The 15,901-nt window shown below is 31.9% G+C and overlaps 2 protein-coding genes across 8 annotated transcripts in view; one reads left to right on the top strand and one right to left on the bottom strand.

Moving 5' to 3' along the window:
* pi4kab (phosphatidylinositol 4-kinase, catalytic, alpha b) overlaps positions 1-7,112 on the bottom strand; it is a 52,478-nt gene extending 45,366 nt beyond the window's left edge. For 4 of the 5 annotated variants that reach the window (XM_051902744.1, XM_051902745.1, XM_051902746.1 and 1 more), the window contains exons 1-8: positions 6,884-7,112; positions 5,958-6,074; positions 3,725-3,818; positions 3,541-3,629; positions 3,396-3,468; positions 3,060-3,322; positions 1,358-1,424; positions 1,000-1,148 (exon numbers count right to left, since the gene is read on the bottom strand). In XM_051902744.1, coding sequence (XP_051758704.1) covers positions 1,000-1,148; positions 1,358-1,424; positions 3,060-3,322; positions 3,396-3,468; positions 3,541-3,629; positions 3,725-3,818; positions 5,958-6,074; positions 6,884-6,979 — 948 coding nt within the window. In that variant the 5' untranslated portion in view covers positions 6,980-7,112. Of the gene's footprint in view, positions 1-999; positions 1,149-1,357; positions 1,425-3,059; positions 3,323-3,395; positions 3,469-3,540; positions 3,630-3,724; positions 3,819-5,957; positions 6,075-6,211; positions 6,231-6,883 lie in introns of those variants that run through there. The other variant, XM_051902748.1, reaches the window with a different exon arrangement.
* A 2,413-nt stretch (positions 7,113-9,525) lies between these two features.
* snap29 (synaptosome associated protein 29) lies at positions 9,526-14,588 on the top strand. Of its 3 annotated transcripts, none has more exons than XM_051904066.1 (6): positions 9,526-9,660; positions 10,189-10,446; positions 10,550-10,749; positions 11,214-11,299; positions 13,416-13,520; positions 13,600-14,588. In XM_051904066.1, exons 2-6 carry the CDS (start codon positions 10,195-10,197, stop codon positions 13,758-13,760), a joined length of 804 nt encoding a protein of 267 aa, XP_051760026.1. In that variant the 5' UTR covers positions 9,526-9,660; positions 10,189-10,194; the 3' UTR covers positions 13,761-14,588. The 3 variants fall into 3 exon arrangements, with proteins under 3 accessions (XP_051760026.1, XP_051760025.1, XP_051760024.1); XM_051904065.1 differs by having other exon boundaries at positions 9,557-9,660; positions 10,194-10,446; XM_051904064.1 differs by lacking the exon at positions 9,526-9,660 and adding an exon at positions 9,723-10,039 and having other exon boundaries at positions 10,194-10,446.
* Positions 14,589-15,901: the final 1,313 nt, after the last annotated feature.

Below are 15,901 nucleotides of genomic sequence, written 5' to 3'. Positions count from 1 at the left end.
TCAAGAGATTTGTTTAAAAAAATGCTGATTCATCCAGTAATGAGAAAAGTGAAGTCTTTATTAGTGAGTTATTGAATCATTCATTCAAGAGATTTGGTTAAAAAACACTGATTCATCCAGTAATGACACAAGTTAAGTATTTATGAGTGAGTTATTGAATAATTAATTCAAGAGATTTGTTTAAAAATGCTGATTCGTCCAGCAATGAAACAAGTGAAGTCTTTATGAGTGAATCATTCATTCAAGAGATTTGTTCAGAAATGCTGATTCATCCAGTAATGAAACAAGTGAAGTCTTTATGAGTGAGTCATTGAATCATTCATTCAAGAGATTTGTTTAAAAAAAAATGCTGATTCATCCAGTAATGAGAAAAGTGAAAGGCTTGTTCAAAACACATCAGCGCTGCGCATACCGATCCGCATATGACATCAAAGTACTGTGAGAGAGATTGGAGAGCAAACGACTCCTTATGCTTTTGAATCGCTCTCGTGTCATACGCCGATCGGTCTGCGCAGCGCCTATTTTCTTCTTTTGAGAGGTCATCTAAATATTTGTGGTTTGAAACATTGAATATTGACAGGCCTGTGCAGCAGATCTATGGATGTTTTGCCCTCTCCGCGCCAGTCATGTGACTGAAAACTATGAATAGTGTCATTATCACCATCAGCCAATAACAAGGGCTGATTAACAGAAGGCTTAATTCCCCCTTGTGTAAGTTACAAAATCCACAGCTCAGTCAACAGATAATAAACACATTTCTGTTCTGCTGTATTTTTGAGTAAATATCATGTTAAGGAAGTGTTTCCTTTAGCAATTTCATTTGCCATTATTATATTCCATTATGTGCAGTATATACTGTATGGGCGCTCTATCAGAGAACAGCATCAGAGTCCATACTGGGTTATCACTAGTGATGTCATGAGGAAAAGATTCACATATGGAGTTCATTATCTGCCAAACAATGTGAAAATCACATTAAGTGTGTGTGTGTGTGTGTACCATCTGTAAGAGGCGTCTCAGCAGCTCTAATGGGACGTTTATTTCTAGTCCACTGGCACCAATGAAGAGAGGAGAGATGGAGAAGCTGGAACTGACGGTCGTAAAGTAATAATCTGGATTCACAGCACTGCCATCGGCCAGATAAGAACCTGAAGAAACATTAAACCGCATCAAACAACCAGATTTACACGTCTGCTGAACTTTAATCAAATGGAATTAAACAAACAAACAGCTTAAACACGCTGAGAACTAAAGGTGCTTATTCAGAAACAAGCACATGAACTCTGAACTCAGAATCTGCTGAAGAATGTTCAGACGTTCAGAGATTAGACATGTGACACAGCAAACCTGACATTACCTTCAAAATACTGCGGCCCCGGAGCTGTAGGAGAGCAGGGCGACGGTCCACCTCTGTCCGGACTCACCTGTGAACACAACAGCACCTCTACCAATTCATACTACAATACTACACCACTCATACTACATACTACTGCAACACATACTCTGGATCTTCTGAATGCAAAGAGTACATGGACGACCAACTACTTTTTTTTTTTTTTTTTTTTTTTCCCAAAATGTGCAGCATACAACCAGAGCAGTGCACGGGATACTGTATCCCACAATGCAATGTGCTCAACTTGACCTTTTCCAGTTTGATAAATGAACATAAGTACTTTCCACCGTGATTTTTATTAGTTTTAGATCAGACTGCCAAGGGATAAGACATTTAAATTTTTTTGCATATTTTTCCAATAATAAATATTTCTTTAATTTTATTTACTTACTGTTGTTATATTTAAAATAGAAGGAAGGAAAATGTATCTTTGATTGTTTTAATGTATGTTGTTTTACTTCTTCAATAAAAAAAAGAAGAAAATTATTTACTTACATTTTTGCAAACAATATTTTTGCATTTTATTTTTAATAATAATTCATTTTAGTTATTTTTTCCTAAAATTGTTTACATATTTTTTCAATAATAACGTATTATTATTTACTTTTTTAAAAATTCCAATTATTTTTGAACATTTTTATTTATTAGAAATAATTTTCTAAAATTTTTGCATATTTTTCAATTCATCATTTTATTTACTAAAATATTTTTTCTAAAATTATATTTGCATATTTTTTCAATAATAATTTATTTAAAAAAAAAAAACGAAATTATTTTTCCATATTTTTCAATTAATAATTTTTATTTACTAACATTTATTTTCTATTTTTTTTTATATATATATATATATATATATATATATATATATATATATATATATATATATATATATATATATATATATATATATATATATATATATATGTCAATTTTTTTTTTTTTACTAAAAAGTATTTTCTAAAATTATTTTTGCATATTTTCTCAATAATTTATTATTTACTTTAAAAAATCAAAAATTATTTTTGCATATTTGTCAATTAATATTTTTTTTATTTACTAAAATGTATTTTCTAAAATAATTTTCACATTTTTTCAATAATGGATTATTATTTACTGTATTTTTGTATGCAAAAACTGTATTTTTGCATATTTTTACATTCATAATTTTTATTTACTAAAATTTATTTTCTAAATTCTTCCATATTTGTCAATTAAAAAAATTTATTTCCTAAAAATATATTTTCTGAAATTATTTTTCCACATTTTTTCAATAATAATGTATTTTTTTTGTTTTTTAAATCAAAAATTATTTATGCATGTTTCAAATAATAATTTTTATTTATTAAAATTTATTTTCTAAAATTATTTTTCCATATTTTTAATAATACTATATTTTATTTACTTTTTTAAAAAATTCTTAATTTTTTTTTGCATATTTCAATAAATCACTTTCATTTTTTTATGATAAACAGACACCACCTGCTGAATTAAACATAACATAAGGTCATGTGACTGTCACATACATTTTGTTTGAAACGTTTATCACTGCATAATGCGTCCTTTTACACATACTATTTTTTTTCTCAAGTAATAGTCAATGCGCAGCACTAAACAGTATGCAAGTATTCATTCGGCACACATGCAGAGACAGAGAGCAGGCGGTGACCTGTGCGTCAGTGTTGGCGATGCCACTCTTGCGTCTCAGCGTGTCTCCCTGGCAGGCCGTGAGCAGAGAGCTGGGCAGAATAGAGCGGAAGTCATTGAAGGATCTCCTCCGAACGCCCTCTGTCTCCACGGACACGCGGTGAGCCGGCTGCGGCGCTCCTCGCGGGAACAGCTGCGAGAGGAGGGACTCGTCGCCGTTACCGTAGCGACCAAAAGCTCGAGTCACGCCCAGAAGACACGGGACAGCATACCTGCACAGGTACACTGCAGAAACAGGACGAGAGTCAGACGGGTGCGAAAACAAACGTGTGTTTGTGAAGTGAAAAAGGGGAATCACCTTTATCCTGGTTCTCCGGCGTCTGGCAGATCTCCAGCAGAGACTGCATTACTTCCATGACCGCTTCCAGAATCTGGACAGAAGGACGTTAAATGAGTACAAGAGGAAAATAACACGGAAAGTAACGAAGCGCTGAAGATCAGACCTGTGAGCGAGACTCTGGGTCTCTCTGAGCCACGTCAGACAGGAGCGTCACCAGACAGAAGCTGAAGTTCTCCGCCATGGGGAGAGTCTCTGTTTACACACCAAAATATCAAACTTTTAAACACTAGTGTGCATGCTTACATATACACTGATGTACTTGATGAAGATGCATAAGCTGCTGGTACCTTTACACTTCCTCCCAGCATTCTCCTCCACCCACTGCACTCTGGGTAAACCCTTGAGCAGACTCAGCAGGTAACTTACCACCGTGTCTTTGTGCTGGGAAAGACAAATATCACACAAACCATGTGTTGGAAAGATGCAGACTTGATCTGAATATTAATCAAATCAAAATCTATTTATATGCTTCAAAAAAGAAACCAAATCACACACATACAGTACGTTTATGCAGAGATACAGACAGGTCACATGCAGTTTCTCTCATAAAGCAGCTTCAACTTTCTATGCGAGGACGTTCCCAGAGGGAGGTTTTCATATTTAGCAACAATTTTGTCCCCAAAATATGATGAACACACACAGATTCACATGTGAAAAACAAGCTATGCTGTGCTGATAATCATATTATTTGTAATAATAATTAATTTTAGCATATTTTTTCAATAACAACAAAAACAATTATTTACTTAAAAAAAAAATCTACAATTATTTTTGCATATTTTTCAATTAATTATTTTTATTTCCTAAATTTTTCTCTCTAAAATTATTTTTGCATATTTTTTCAATAATTTTTTATTTACTTTAAAACATCTAAAATATTTTTGCATATTTTTCAATTATTTTTTTCACTAAAATGTATTTTCTAAAATTATTTTTTACATATTTTCAATCATTTTTATTTACTAAAATTTATTTTCTAAAATTATTTTTGCATATTTTTCAATTATTTTTATTTACTAAAATATATTTTCTAAAATTATTTTTGCATATTTTTCAATTATTTTTTTTTACTAAAATGTATTTTCTAAAATTATTTTTTACATATTTTCAATGAATCATTTTTATTTACTAAAATTTATTTTCTAAAATTATTTTTGCATATTTTTCATAATTTATTTACTTGAAAAAATCTAAAATTATTTTTTGCAATTTTTATTTACTAAAACTTTTCTAAAATTATTTTTGCATATTTTTCAATTATTTTTATTTACTAAAATATATTTTCTAAAATTATTTTTGCATATTTTTCATAATTTATTTACTCGAAAAAATCTAAAATTATTTTTGCAGATTTACTAAAACTTTTCTAAAATTATTTTTGTATATTTTTCAATTATTTTTATTTACTAAAATATATTTTCTAAAATTATTTTTGCATATTTTTCAATTAATCATTTTTATTTACTAAAATTGATTTTCTAAAATTATTTTTACATAATTAATCATTTTTATTTACTAAAATTTCTTTTCTAAAATTATTTTTGCATATTTTGTCAATAATATTTTTTTATTATTTACTTTAAAAAAAATCTACAATTATTTTGCATATTTTTCAATTTTTTTATTTACTAAAATATATTTTCTAAAATTATTTTTGTATATTTTTCAATTATTTTTATTTACTAAAATATATTTTCTAAAATTATTTTTGCATATTTTTCAATTAATCATTTTTATTTACTAAAATTGATTTTCTAAAATTATTTTTACATAATTAATCATTTTTATTTACTAAAATTTCTTTTCTAAAATTATTTTTGCATATTTTGTCAATAATATTTTTTTATTATTTACTTTAAAAAAAATCTACAATTATTTTGCATATTTTTCAATTTTTTTATTTACTAAAATATATTTTCTAAAATTATTTTTGCATATTTTTCAATTAATCATTTTAATTCACTAAAATTTACTGAAACGTTTCTAAAATTATTTCTTTCAATTTTTTGGGTACTTTAAAAAAAATCTAATTATTTTTGCATTTTTTCAATTAATCATTTTTATTTACTAAAATTTATTTTCTAAAATTATTTTTTACATATTTATCAATCATTTTTATTTACTAAAACTTTTTTCTAAAATTATTTTTGCATATTTTTCAATTAATCATTTTTATTTACTAAAATTTATTTTCTAAAATTGTTTGCATATTTTTTCAATAATAATGTATTATTATTTACTTGTGCAAATTTCAATAAATAATGATCTAAATAATGACTTGATCTGAATATTAATTAAACCAAAATCTATTTATATGCTTCAAAAAAGAAACCAAATCACACACATACAGTATGTTTATGCAGAGAAACATACAAAGTTTGCATGCAGTTTCTCTCATAAAGCAGCTTCAACTTTCCATTTGAGGATGTTCCCAGAGGGAGGTTATATTTAGCAACAGCTTTGTCCCCAAAATACACAGTTTCACATGTGAAAATCAAGCCGATAATCAGCCTCGGTCACCTGTAAATCTGACTCGACCAGGAACACAGCCAGAGCGATGACAGCATCCCTGCGCCGGACATCGAGACTGAAGACGCCGCGGCTGTCGCACGGACACATGCATAATAACTTCTGCACCTGATGGAGAAACACACACAATCTGCTGTTGATGTTGAACCGTCACAATAAACAGCTGAACAACTTCCCTCTAAGAAAGACATGAGAAAACCCATGAGAGACCCATCTGCAGAACAAGATCAACCTGTTAGACTCACGCGTGGTTTGAGAGCATGCATGTGTGGGGTAATCGACTGCCGCAGTGTTTAAACAGCGCGGAAACGCATGATTATGTATGAAAGATGAATCTGTCATGCATTTCACAAGAGCTTAAAAGGAAGTCAACACCTGCTGCCACTGCTGCATTAAATACTATGCCAGCACCAGAAAACACCAGCGTCGGCGCTGCTGGCACGAGATGGCACCACTTAGTGCCTGGCAGCGGCTTGATAGCCTCTAGACATGTGACTAGACATTTTTTGTTTTTCAGTTTCATATATCAAATATATCTCATAAAATGCAAACAAGCATTTACAGATGTTCTTGTTTGATGTATGTGCACAATCATCAGTAGTTTTAGGACATTTATTCAGCTAAAACACCATGCAAAGGCTTTTATTTTACATGTTTCAAGATGTTTTGGGGCATATGCAATTCTTTTATAAGTATAGGAAGTCTCATATGAATGCTGTACTCATGCAATACATTATTATATTTCAGATTATAAACTCAATCACATTGTTTGCGTGCACACATAATGAAAGTGCGAGGCTTGCAAACTTGCCTGTGACACCTGTCGCGTGCATCACGATAACGCAGCACAATGATATAATAACAAAGCAGCGCAGCACGATATCAGTGCAGTCAGTGTACAGTGTGTTTTCTTGTACCTTCTCGACGGGCGCTGGTCGGTGGGCTGCCAGTGAGCGCGCGAGCGACAGCACCGTGTTGAAATAGAACTCGCGCGTGCCGCCGCGCGTGGCCATGATTCACGAGACGCCACGGGAAAGTTGTTCGAAACACACGAATGATGATTTCTGCTGCTGCTCGCGGTGAAGCAAAACCCGACCGCAATACGGAAAGTGTGAAGGCACAAATAACAGCCAATCAAGAGAGACGGAGAGCGAGTGCGCGCGCGAGGCGTGTCTGCATTAAAGCATCATCAGTGTGTAATTTATCTTATTGGCTCACACAACTGATGAATATTCACACACTAAATATATATGTAAATATAGACAAGAAAGAGAAACTTTAAACACTTTAACAGAGCATTGGCTAAAATATATATTTTTATGTTTCTTGCGATTTTTGTAGTAGCATTTTTGTAATGTTTATGTATAATTTTTTTTTTTTACAAATAAATAATGTTAATGTATGAAATAATGAGTGATAATAATCACAGCATAATAATAAAATAATAATAAGACATTTGTTGCTGTTATTATTAATCGACTACATTAATAATTAATAATAATAATAATAATTAGTAGTAGAATGAATATATTATTAATATTAAATAATATAAAAATAATTCTATATTATTTTTTTGTTATTATTCACTAACAATATTTATAATTGATAATAGTAATTAGTAGCCTAGTAGTAGTAGAATATATTGTTTATTTTAATTATTATTATTTTAAATTATAATAATACATTTGTTATTATTATTATATTACTATTAATCGACTATATTAATAATTATGAATAATTATTATTATTAGTAGTAGAATTAATAAATTATTTTGTATATTAATCACTCATATTTATAACCATTTATTAATACTGATGTTATTATTATTTGTATTAATTGCCAATATTAATAATTAATAATAATATTTGTAGTAGTAGTAGAATTAATATATTATTATTTGTATTAACAATTAATTTATAATAATATAAATTTATTATTATTGTTGTTTTTGTTATTATTCACTAACAATATTTATAATTAATAATAGTAATTAGTAGCCTAGTAGTAGTAGAATATATTATTTATTTTAATTATTATTATTTTAAATTATAATAATACATTTGTTATTATTATTATTATATTGCTATTAATCGACTATATTAATAATTATGAATAATTATTATTAGTAGTAGTAGAATTAATAAATTATTTTGTATATTAATCACTCATATTTATAACCATTTATTAATACTGATGTTATTATTATTTGTATTAATTGCCAATATTAATAATTAATAATAATATTTGTAGTAGTAGTAGAATTAATATATTATTATTTGTATTAACAATTAATTTATAATAATATAAATTTATTATTATTGTTGTTTTTGTTATTATTCACTAACAATATTTATAATTAATAATAGTAATTAGTAGCCTAGTAGTAGTAGAATATATTATTTATTTTAATTATTATTATTTTAAATTATAATAATACATTTGTTATTATTATTATTATATTGCTATTAATCGACTATATTAATAATTATGAATAATTATTATTAGTAGTAGTAGAATTAATAAATTATTTTGTATATTAATCACTCATATTTATAACCATTTATTAATACTGATGTTATTATTATTTGTATTAATTGCCAATATTAATAATTAATAATAATATTTGTAGTAGTAGTAGAATTAATATATTATTATTTGTATTAACAATTAATTTATAATAATATAAATTTATTATTATTGTTGTTTTTGTTATTATTCACTAACAATATTTATAATTAATAATAGTAATTAGTAGCCTAGTAGTAGTAGAATATATTATTTATTTTAATTATTATTATTTTAAATTATAATAATACATTTGTTATTATTATTATTATATTACTATTAATCGACTATATTAATAATTATGAATAATTATTATTAGTAGTAGTAGAATTAATAAATTATTTTGTATATTAATCACTCATATTTATAACCATTTATTAATACTGATGTTATTATTATTTGTATTAATTGCCAATATTAATAATTAATAATAATATTTGTAGTAGTAGTAGAATTAATATATTATTATTTATATTAACAATTAATTTATTATTATTATTATTATTATTGTTGTTATTATTCACTAATAATATTTATAATTGACAATAACATTTTTTGTAGTAGTAGTAAAATATATTATTTATTTTATTTTATTATTTATAATAACAATAATACATTTGTCGTTATTATTGTTATTATTAATTGACCATGTTTATAATTAATGATAATAATAATTAGTGGTAGTAGTAGAATTAATATATTATTATTTATTTTAACAATTGACATTTGTAATAATAATAATTTATGATTATTGATGTAATTATTATATTATTCATTAACAATATTTATAATTAATAATAACAATTAGTAGTATATATATATTTATTTTAAATATAATTTATAATAATAATAATAATAATAAATAATTTTGGACTTGGACATTTATTATAATTAAAATTAAAAGTGTATTTTGTGGCTCTAGCCATCTCTGTTTTCAAATCCCAGCTATTGGTTTCGAATCCTAAACGACGCTGTCATAAATAATAACGAAAAGTGAAAATGAGGGGAAACAAAAAGGATCAGAGGAGGAGCCTATCTGACGTCACGATGACACCACCGGAAGTTGTTTCACCATAAGCGTCAGCACAGCTGATAGCAGGAGAACAAATCTCCCTCCAGCGATCAAAGGTACAAATTTATCGATACAATGTTCAATACATCGTAATTTAATCAAATAGACAGAGAAGAAGTGTTATTGAAGACGATGTAGGGTTTATTTAAAGGTTATTTTAGGCAACATACAGTAGCTTCGATAGATACAAACAGACGAGTTTCTACAGCATTTTCAGTTTAAATGTAGTTAAATAATACATATATTTATGAAATATTAGCACGTTTGCACATTTTAATACGCGTAGTCTATATCTATATATGTTTTGTCAGTTATAGTAGTTTGTTCAGGACCGATCCATATCTATATACTAACAGAAAGTACCATGTTTTTTGGACATTTACCATGGTGGCAGACAATAGTGTGAATGGCATCTGATAACAACACTTTACCATGGTACAGCCACTTGAAGAAGTTTAACTGTCTTATTTATCATTTCATCTTATAAAAATAAACATTAGTGTATATATTATATTATTATATTATATATAAGTGCTATGCTGTTTGTACTGGTTCACCAGCTCAGTTATCTCCTCTCACTCAAGCACAGGATGTCTGCCTATCCCAAATCCCACAATCCTTTCGCTGATGATGATGATGAAGAGGACTCAGGGCGCGCAGCACCGAGACGAGGCTTTAACTTCGACGATGATCCGGAGGAGAGTTCGCTGAGTCCGGCAGAGAGACGACAGAGACAGCTGCAGCAGGAAGTGACGCGTACAGCGCAGTCGGCCGTGGACAGCAGCCACCGCTCGCTCGGACTCATCTACGAATCGGAGAAGGTTGGAGCCGAGACGGCAGAGGTGAGAAGAACATCTCAGAGGCTGAACTTCAGTGTATTTTGTCTCTTATACACGGCACATACTAAGTTTCATTTAATTTAAATCGCTTTATTGTTCTCCACAGGAACTGATTCGTCAGGGTGAAGCTTTGAAAAGGACCGAGAGAATGATTGACAACATGGAGCAGGACATGAGGACGAGCCAGAGGCACATAAACACCATTAAGAGTGTGTGGGGAGGCATGGTCAACTATTTCAAAGGCAAACCTGAACCTCCCAAACCTGCACAGAAGGACCAGCCGGTGTCCTACGAGGCCAACACCAGGTAAATACTGACCCAAAATTAGTAGCTTTTAGAAGTTTACCTGCACTGAAAAGTGCTATAATTAGCTCAATGCGTTTTATTCAAAAAGATACAAAATGTGCATTGTTTTCCCCTTTCAACTCGTGCATTTATTCAAAAACAAATTTTGTAGACAATTTGCCTACAAAACCAATTTCTACAGCCTTTCAATAGACGTCATATTTAACATGAAATGAAAACAAGGCTGTGATGAATAGACGTACAGTTCGTTAAGCTGACTAAACACTGGAAATCTTCCCAAAACATTCCTGTTGTTGTAAAAATTACATGTAATCTACGGCTGAACATCGACCTTCACAGCCTTGCTTTGATTCATATCAACTTAAATAAAGGTCTTAGTCAGGAAAGATGCCGTATCTGGATATGCTGAATATTATTTAATAACAAAACGGTTTTGTAATTTTGTGAATGTCTGATGATATTAGATTACAGAATGCACTTGTGGAGAGCAAACAGCAGGAAGACAAATATCAAGCCAGCCATCCGAACCTCAGGAAACTGGACACATCTGGTAAACGCAAACACATGATCGTGCGCTTACAAAGTATTGCCAGTATTACCTAGTGATGGGAGAAAGGAAGCTTTTCAAAACTTTGAATCAATAGAACCAGTGGCTTTACAAAGAGATTCACTGTTTCAAAGCGCTCGAATCGCCTCACACTGGTGACGCCTGCTGGTCAAAACGGTGTAAATGCAGCGAAAACAGCTTTTACAAACCAATTACAGATGTTTTATTGAAAGTATAATCTATGAAATGCAATTAACAAATTATCCAATACCATTAAATATGAAGTGTCTGTATAATATGTGTTATTTTATTCCCTCAAATCAAGGGAACGAAATAGTAAGTCTTGCGCACGATTTAGCATATCGAGGGAACGAAATAGTAAATTGTGCGAACGATTTAGCAAATCGAGGGAACGAAATAGTCTTGCGCATGATTTAGCATATCGAGGGAACGAAATAGTAAGTCTTGCGCACGATTTAGCATATTGAGGGAACGAAATAGAAAATTGTGCGCACGATTTAGCAAATCGAGGGAACGAAATAGTAAATTGCGCGCACGATTTAGCAAATCAAAGGAACGAAATAGTCTTGCGCACGATTTAGCATATTGAGGGAACGAAATATTAAGTCGTGCGCACGATTTAGCATATTGAGGGAACAAAATAGAAAATTGTGCGCACGATTTAGCATATTGAGGGAACGAAATAGAAAATTGTGCGCACGATTTAGCAAATGAAAGGAATGAAATAGTCTTGCGCACGATTTAGCATATCAAGGGAACGAAATATTAAGTCTTGCGCACGATTTAGCATATCAAGGGAACGAAATAGTAAGTCGTGCGCACGATTTAGCAAATCGAGGGAACGAAATAGTCTTGCGCATGATTTAGCATATCGAGGGAACGAAATAGTAAGTCTTGCGCACGATTTAGCATATTGAGGGAACGAAATAGAAAATTGTGCGCACGATTTAGCAAATCGAGGGAACGAAATAGTAAATTGCGCGCACGATTTAGCAAATCAAAGGAACGAAATAGTCTTGCGCACGATTTAGCATATTGAGGGAACGAAATATTAAGTCGTGCGCACGATTTAGCATATTGAGGGAACAAAATAGAAAATTGTGCGCACGATTTAGCATATTGAGGGAACGAAATAGAAAATTGTGCGCACGATTTAGCAAATGAAAGGAACGAAATAGTCTTGCGCACGATTTAGCATATCAAGGGAACGAAATATTAAGTCTTGCGCACGATTTAGCATATCAAGGGAACGAAATAGTAAGTCGTGCGCACGATTTAGCAAATCGAGGGAACGAAATAGTAAATTGTGCGCACGTTTTAACATATCAAGGGAACGAAATAGTAAGTCGTGCGCACGATTTAGCAAATCGAGGGAACGAAATAGTCTTGCGCATGATTTAGCATATCGAGGGAACGAAATAGTAAGTCTTGCGCACGATTTAGCATATTGAGGGAACAAAATATTAAGTCTTGCGCACAATTTAGCATATCAAGGGAACGAAATAGTAAATTGTGCGCACGATTTAGCATATCAGGGGAACGAAATAGTAAGTTGTGCGCACAATTTAGCAAATCGAGGGAACGAAATAGTAAGTCTTGCGCACGATTTAGCATATCGGGGGAACGAAATAGTAAATTGTGCGCACGATTTAGCATATCGAGGGAACGAAATAGTAATTTGTGCGCACGATTTAGCATATCGAGGGAACGAAATAGTAAGTCTTGCGCACGATTTAGCATATTGAGGGAACGAAATAGTAAATTGTGCGCACGATTTAGCAAATCGAGGGAACGAAAGTCGTGCTCACAACTGACTAATGTTATTAAAAACTTATAAAACTGATCCAAGATCAGGTAAAAACCATATAGACACTGGTTCATGGGTTTAGAGATCATCACACCCTAGTGGCGAACCATTGTAATTTCAAAATGTTTTGAATGTTAACAACAAAGCCTCGTTTACTGAAATCATCAATGATTCGCAAAAGTTTCAAAGCTTCACGCACTGCAAAAAAATGTTCTTCCTTAGTATTTCTGTCTTTTTTTCCCCAACGCAAAATTACCAGTTCATCAAAATCACATATGTTTGCTTGAACAGGATTCGGAGCTTCTGCTTCCCTGGATAACGGGCCGCCCGATCAGAACGGATATCCTAAGAACAAACAACTGCGGGCCGCACATCAACAGCTGGACAACAACCTCGGTAAGAAATACAAGAGTTTTTCTTGTACCTTGATCAGTTTGCTCACAGCCAGGATCTGATGTGTGTTTTCTGTCTCCAGATGAAATGTCGTTGGGTCTGGGCCGACTGAAGAATCTGGGTCTGGGACTGCAGGCGGAGATCGACGACCAGGACGTTTCTCTGGACTCTTTGCTCAATAAGGTCGACACGATGGACGGCAAGATCAGCTCAACCAACCGGCAACTCAAAAACCTCAAATAGACCCTGAGTGTGATGTCACTTCCTGCAGGTGTGGCCAAGGTGCTGTCGGCAGTGATCCAAATCGAAAAACATTTTTTATCTTCTCTCCAAGGGAAGTGTGTGTTTATGTGTGTATGCATATGTGTGTTGAGAGCGAAGTTCAACACTCATCATTTCAGTGCTGCCTTCATTTAGTCGTCACTAACACGCGTCCGATTGTACTATGCATCTATGTGTGGTTTAAAGATTGATGTGAATAAACGGCTGATAATCTTTGAGTTGAAAATGTTACCTGCAAGAAAACTGTCAGAGATTCGCACACCAGACTTCAACCATTTCAATCATTTTAACCACATACCTTGCACTCCTTAACTGAACACAATTGTAATATGGCCTATGCTTATAAATTACTTTGTTTTGCGCCCTAATGAGAAATCTGCTTTCGTCAGACACTTTTATAATGATGTATCCTGCTAGTACAGCCCATGTAAGCACACTAACGCAGTACTGTGTATAAAGGTGATTAAATAGTGAGAAAGATATTGGTCTGCCTTAATGTTCACACTTGACTTGTGACTCTCATTTCACCACAGTCTATATAGATTAGTACTCAGTCTTTATGTTCATCACTGTTGTGAATACAACCCACAAAATCGTGTTTTCTTTTTCAGGTCTATATTAGAGTAGCTTTGTATGATATTACCAGACAGAATCTGCTGAGGTTTCACTATTGTTTCTGCATCGACTGGAATTCATTGTTCAGATGTTGTACTCGTAATAAAGCAAACAATTTCTGTTTGATGAATGTGACATGGAATATGTGAACATAAATAAAATATAATGCTGTAATTTGTGTTAGTCACTTAATTTGTCACATCAGTAGATTCAAAATAATGGATGGAAAACATCGTCTATGGGCAGCAAAGAGCATACAGTGCTGCAAAAAGTACAATTTTGTAAATGTACCCTGTGATTATTGGAGTACTATGTAAATATTGTGGTACATTAATTTTAGTTCTATGGTAGGGGTGAATTCAGGTTGATTGGGACACTTTTACCAAGTCATCTCAATGGCAAAATGTGTCCCAAAAAAATCACCCTATATATCAAAGTACCATCTCTGATACTGCCATTCTAAGTGGTACTTGCAAGATCCGTCCGCTAGATGGCGATATATCACACATCTTAATAAGCCGTTAAAGTTTTATTATTGAGAGACCATAAACTAATTAAGTTCTGTATTTACTTTATCGCCAGAAAAAAACGAAAATATCTGGTAAAAGACCTCGAAAAACGTTTAGTTCATAGATCAAAGAGTGAAGATTCTCCAGAGCCGCACACATTCATTATCATTCTTTCTCGCGTGCACATCTGCGCGCGCGTCTCAAAGCCATCATTAACGGTCCGCGTGAGCATCTGTTTTGCGCGGGAGACTGACTGACTGGCGGCTGTTTTCGCTGAGGTAAGTTTTGCGCTGTGACATTCTGTGGTTTATTATGTAATCAGTTTACTCATTAAGTCACAATATTGCTTGTAAACGTAGGGTTTGGGGCTGTGGGAAGAATGTTTGCAGTCTGTTCCTGAAAGGAAAAATACACACACGAGGGAAAAGTTTATCTGTCACTGGCACTGCAGCGGTTACGCCCAGTGTTCTTGGCTTGCCTACTTAACAAATGTTAAAATACCACTGCGGATAAAACAATTCTGCTCAGTTTAATCAGATTTTCATTGGTCATATTCACTTTCGAATTAGTTTCCTCACGTTTAGTTGACAACCGGGCCGGAATGCCTTTCTTTTCAACACCTAATCCCAGAATTCACTGCTGTCAGCACCCATACAGAGTGGTCCAAAGATGACAAAGTTTTCCCCCTCGGTTAACTCATTTCACTTAAAGAATAAAAACCTATCAAAACCCATAGAACTTACTATATTAATCCCTTTATAGTTATATAACAAAATCCCACCAAACCCCTCAAGTTCAGTTAGCCTTGATTCTCAAGTACACACTAATTTATTTGTTTATTTTTTTGTCAGGAACGAGTTATCTTCATAGTGAGACAAAAGTGAAATAACAAAAATCATACATTTAATAAATTTAGCTATAAGACATTTAAGATTAATAGAAGATACAAAATTCATTCAGATATACAGGTGTTTTTCA

Source organism: Ctenopharyngodon idella, chromosome 8 (genome assembly GCF_019924925.1).
Source record: "Ctenopharyngodon idella isolate HZGC_01 chromosome 8, HZGC01, whole genome shotgun sequence".
NCBI classification, from domain to species: domain Eukaryota; kingdom Metazoa; phylum Chordata; class Actinopteri; order Cypriniformes; family Xenocyprididae; genus Ctenopharyngodon; species Ctenopharyngodon idella.
Note: the sequence above shows the minus strand (reverse complement) of the source record. Positions and strands in the feature narration are given on the sequence as shown.

What these genes read in the sequence shown, in the direction of transcription:
- snap29 (XM_051904064.1), top strand. Translation starts at nt 10,011, where the DNA reads ATGGCATCTGATAACAACACTTTACCATG. An exon ending in GATAACAACACTTTACCATG is followed by an intron (nt 10,040 to 10,193) that starts GTACAGCCACTT and finishes ACTCAAGCACAG; the next exon opens with GATGTCTGCCTATCCCAAAT. An exon ending in CAGGAAACTGGACACATCTG is followed by an intron (nt 11,300 to 13,415) that starts GTAAACGCAAAC and finishes TTGCTTGAACAG; the next exon opens with GATTCGGAGCTTCTGCTTCC.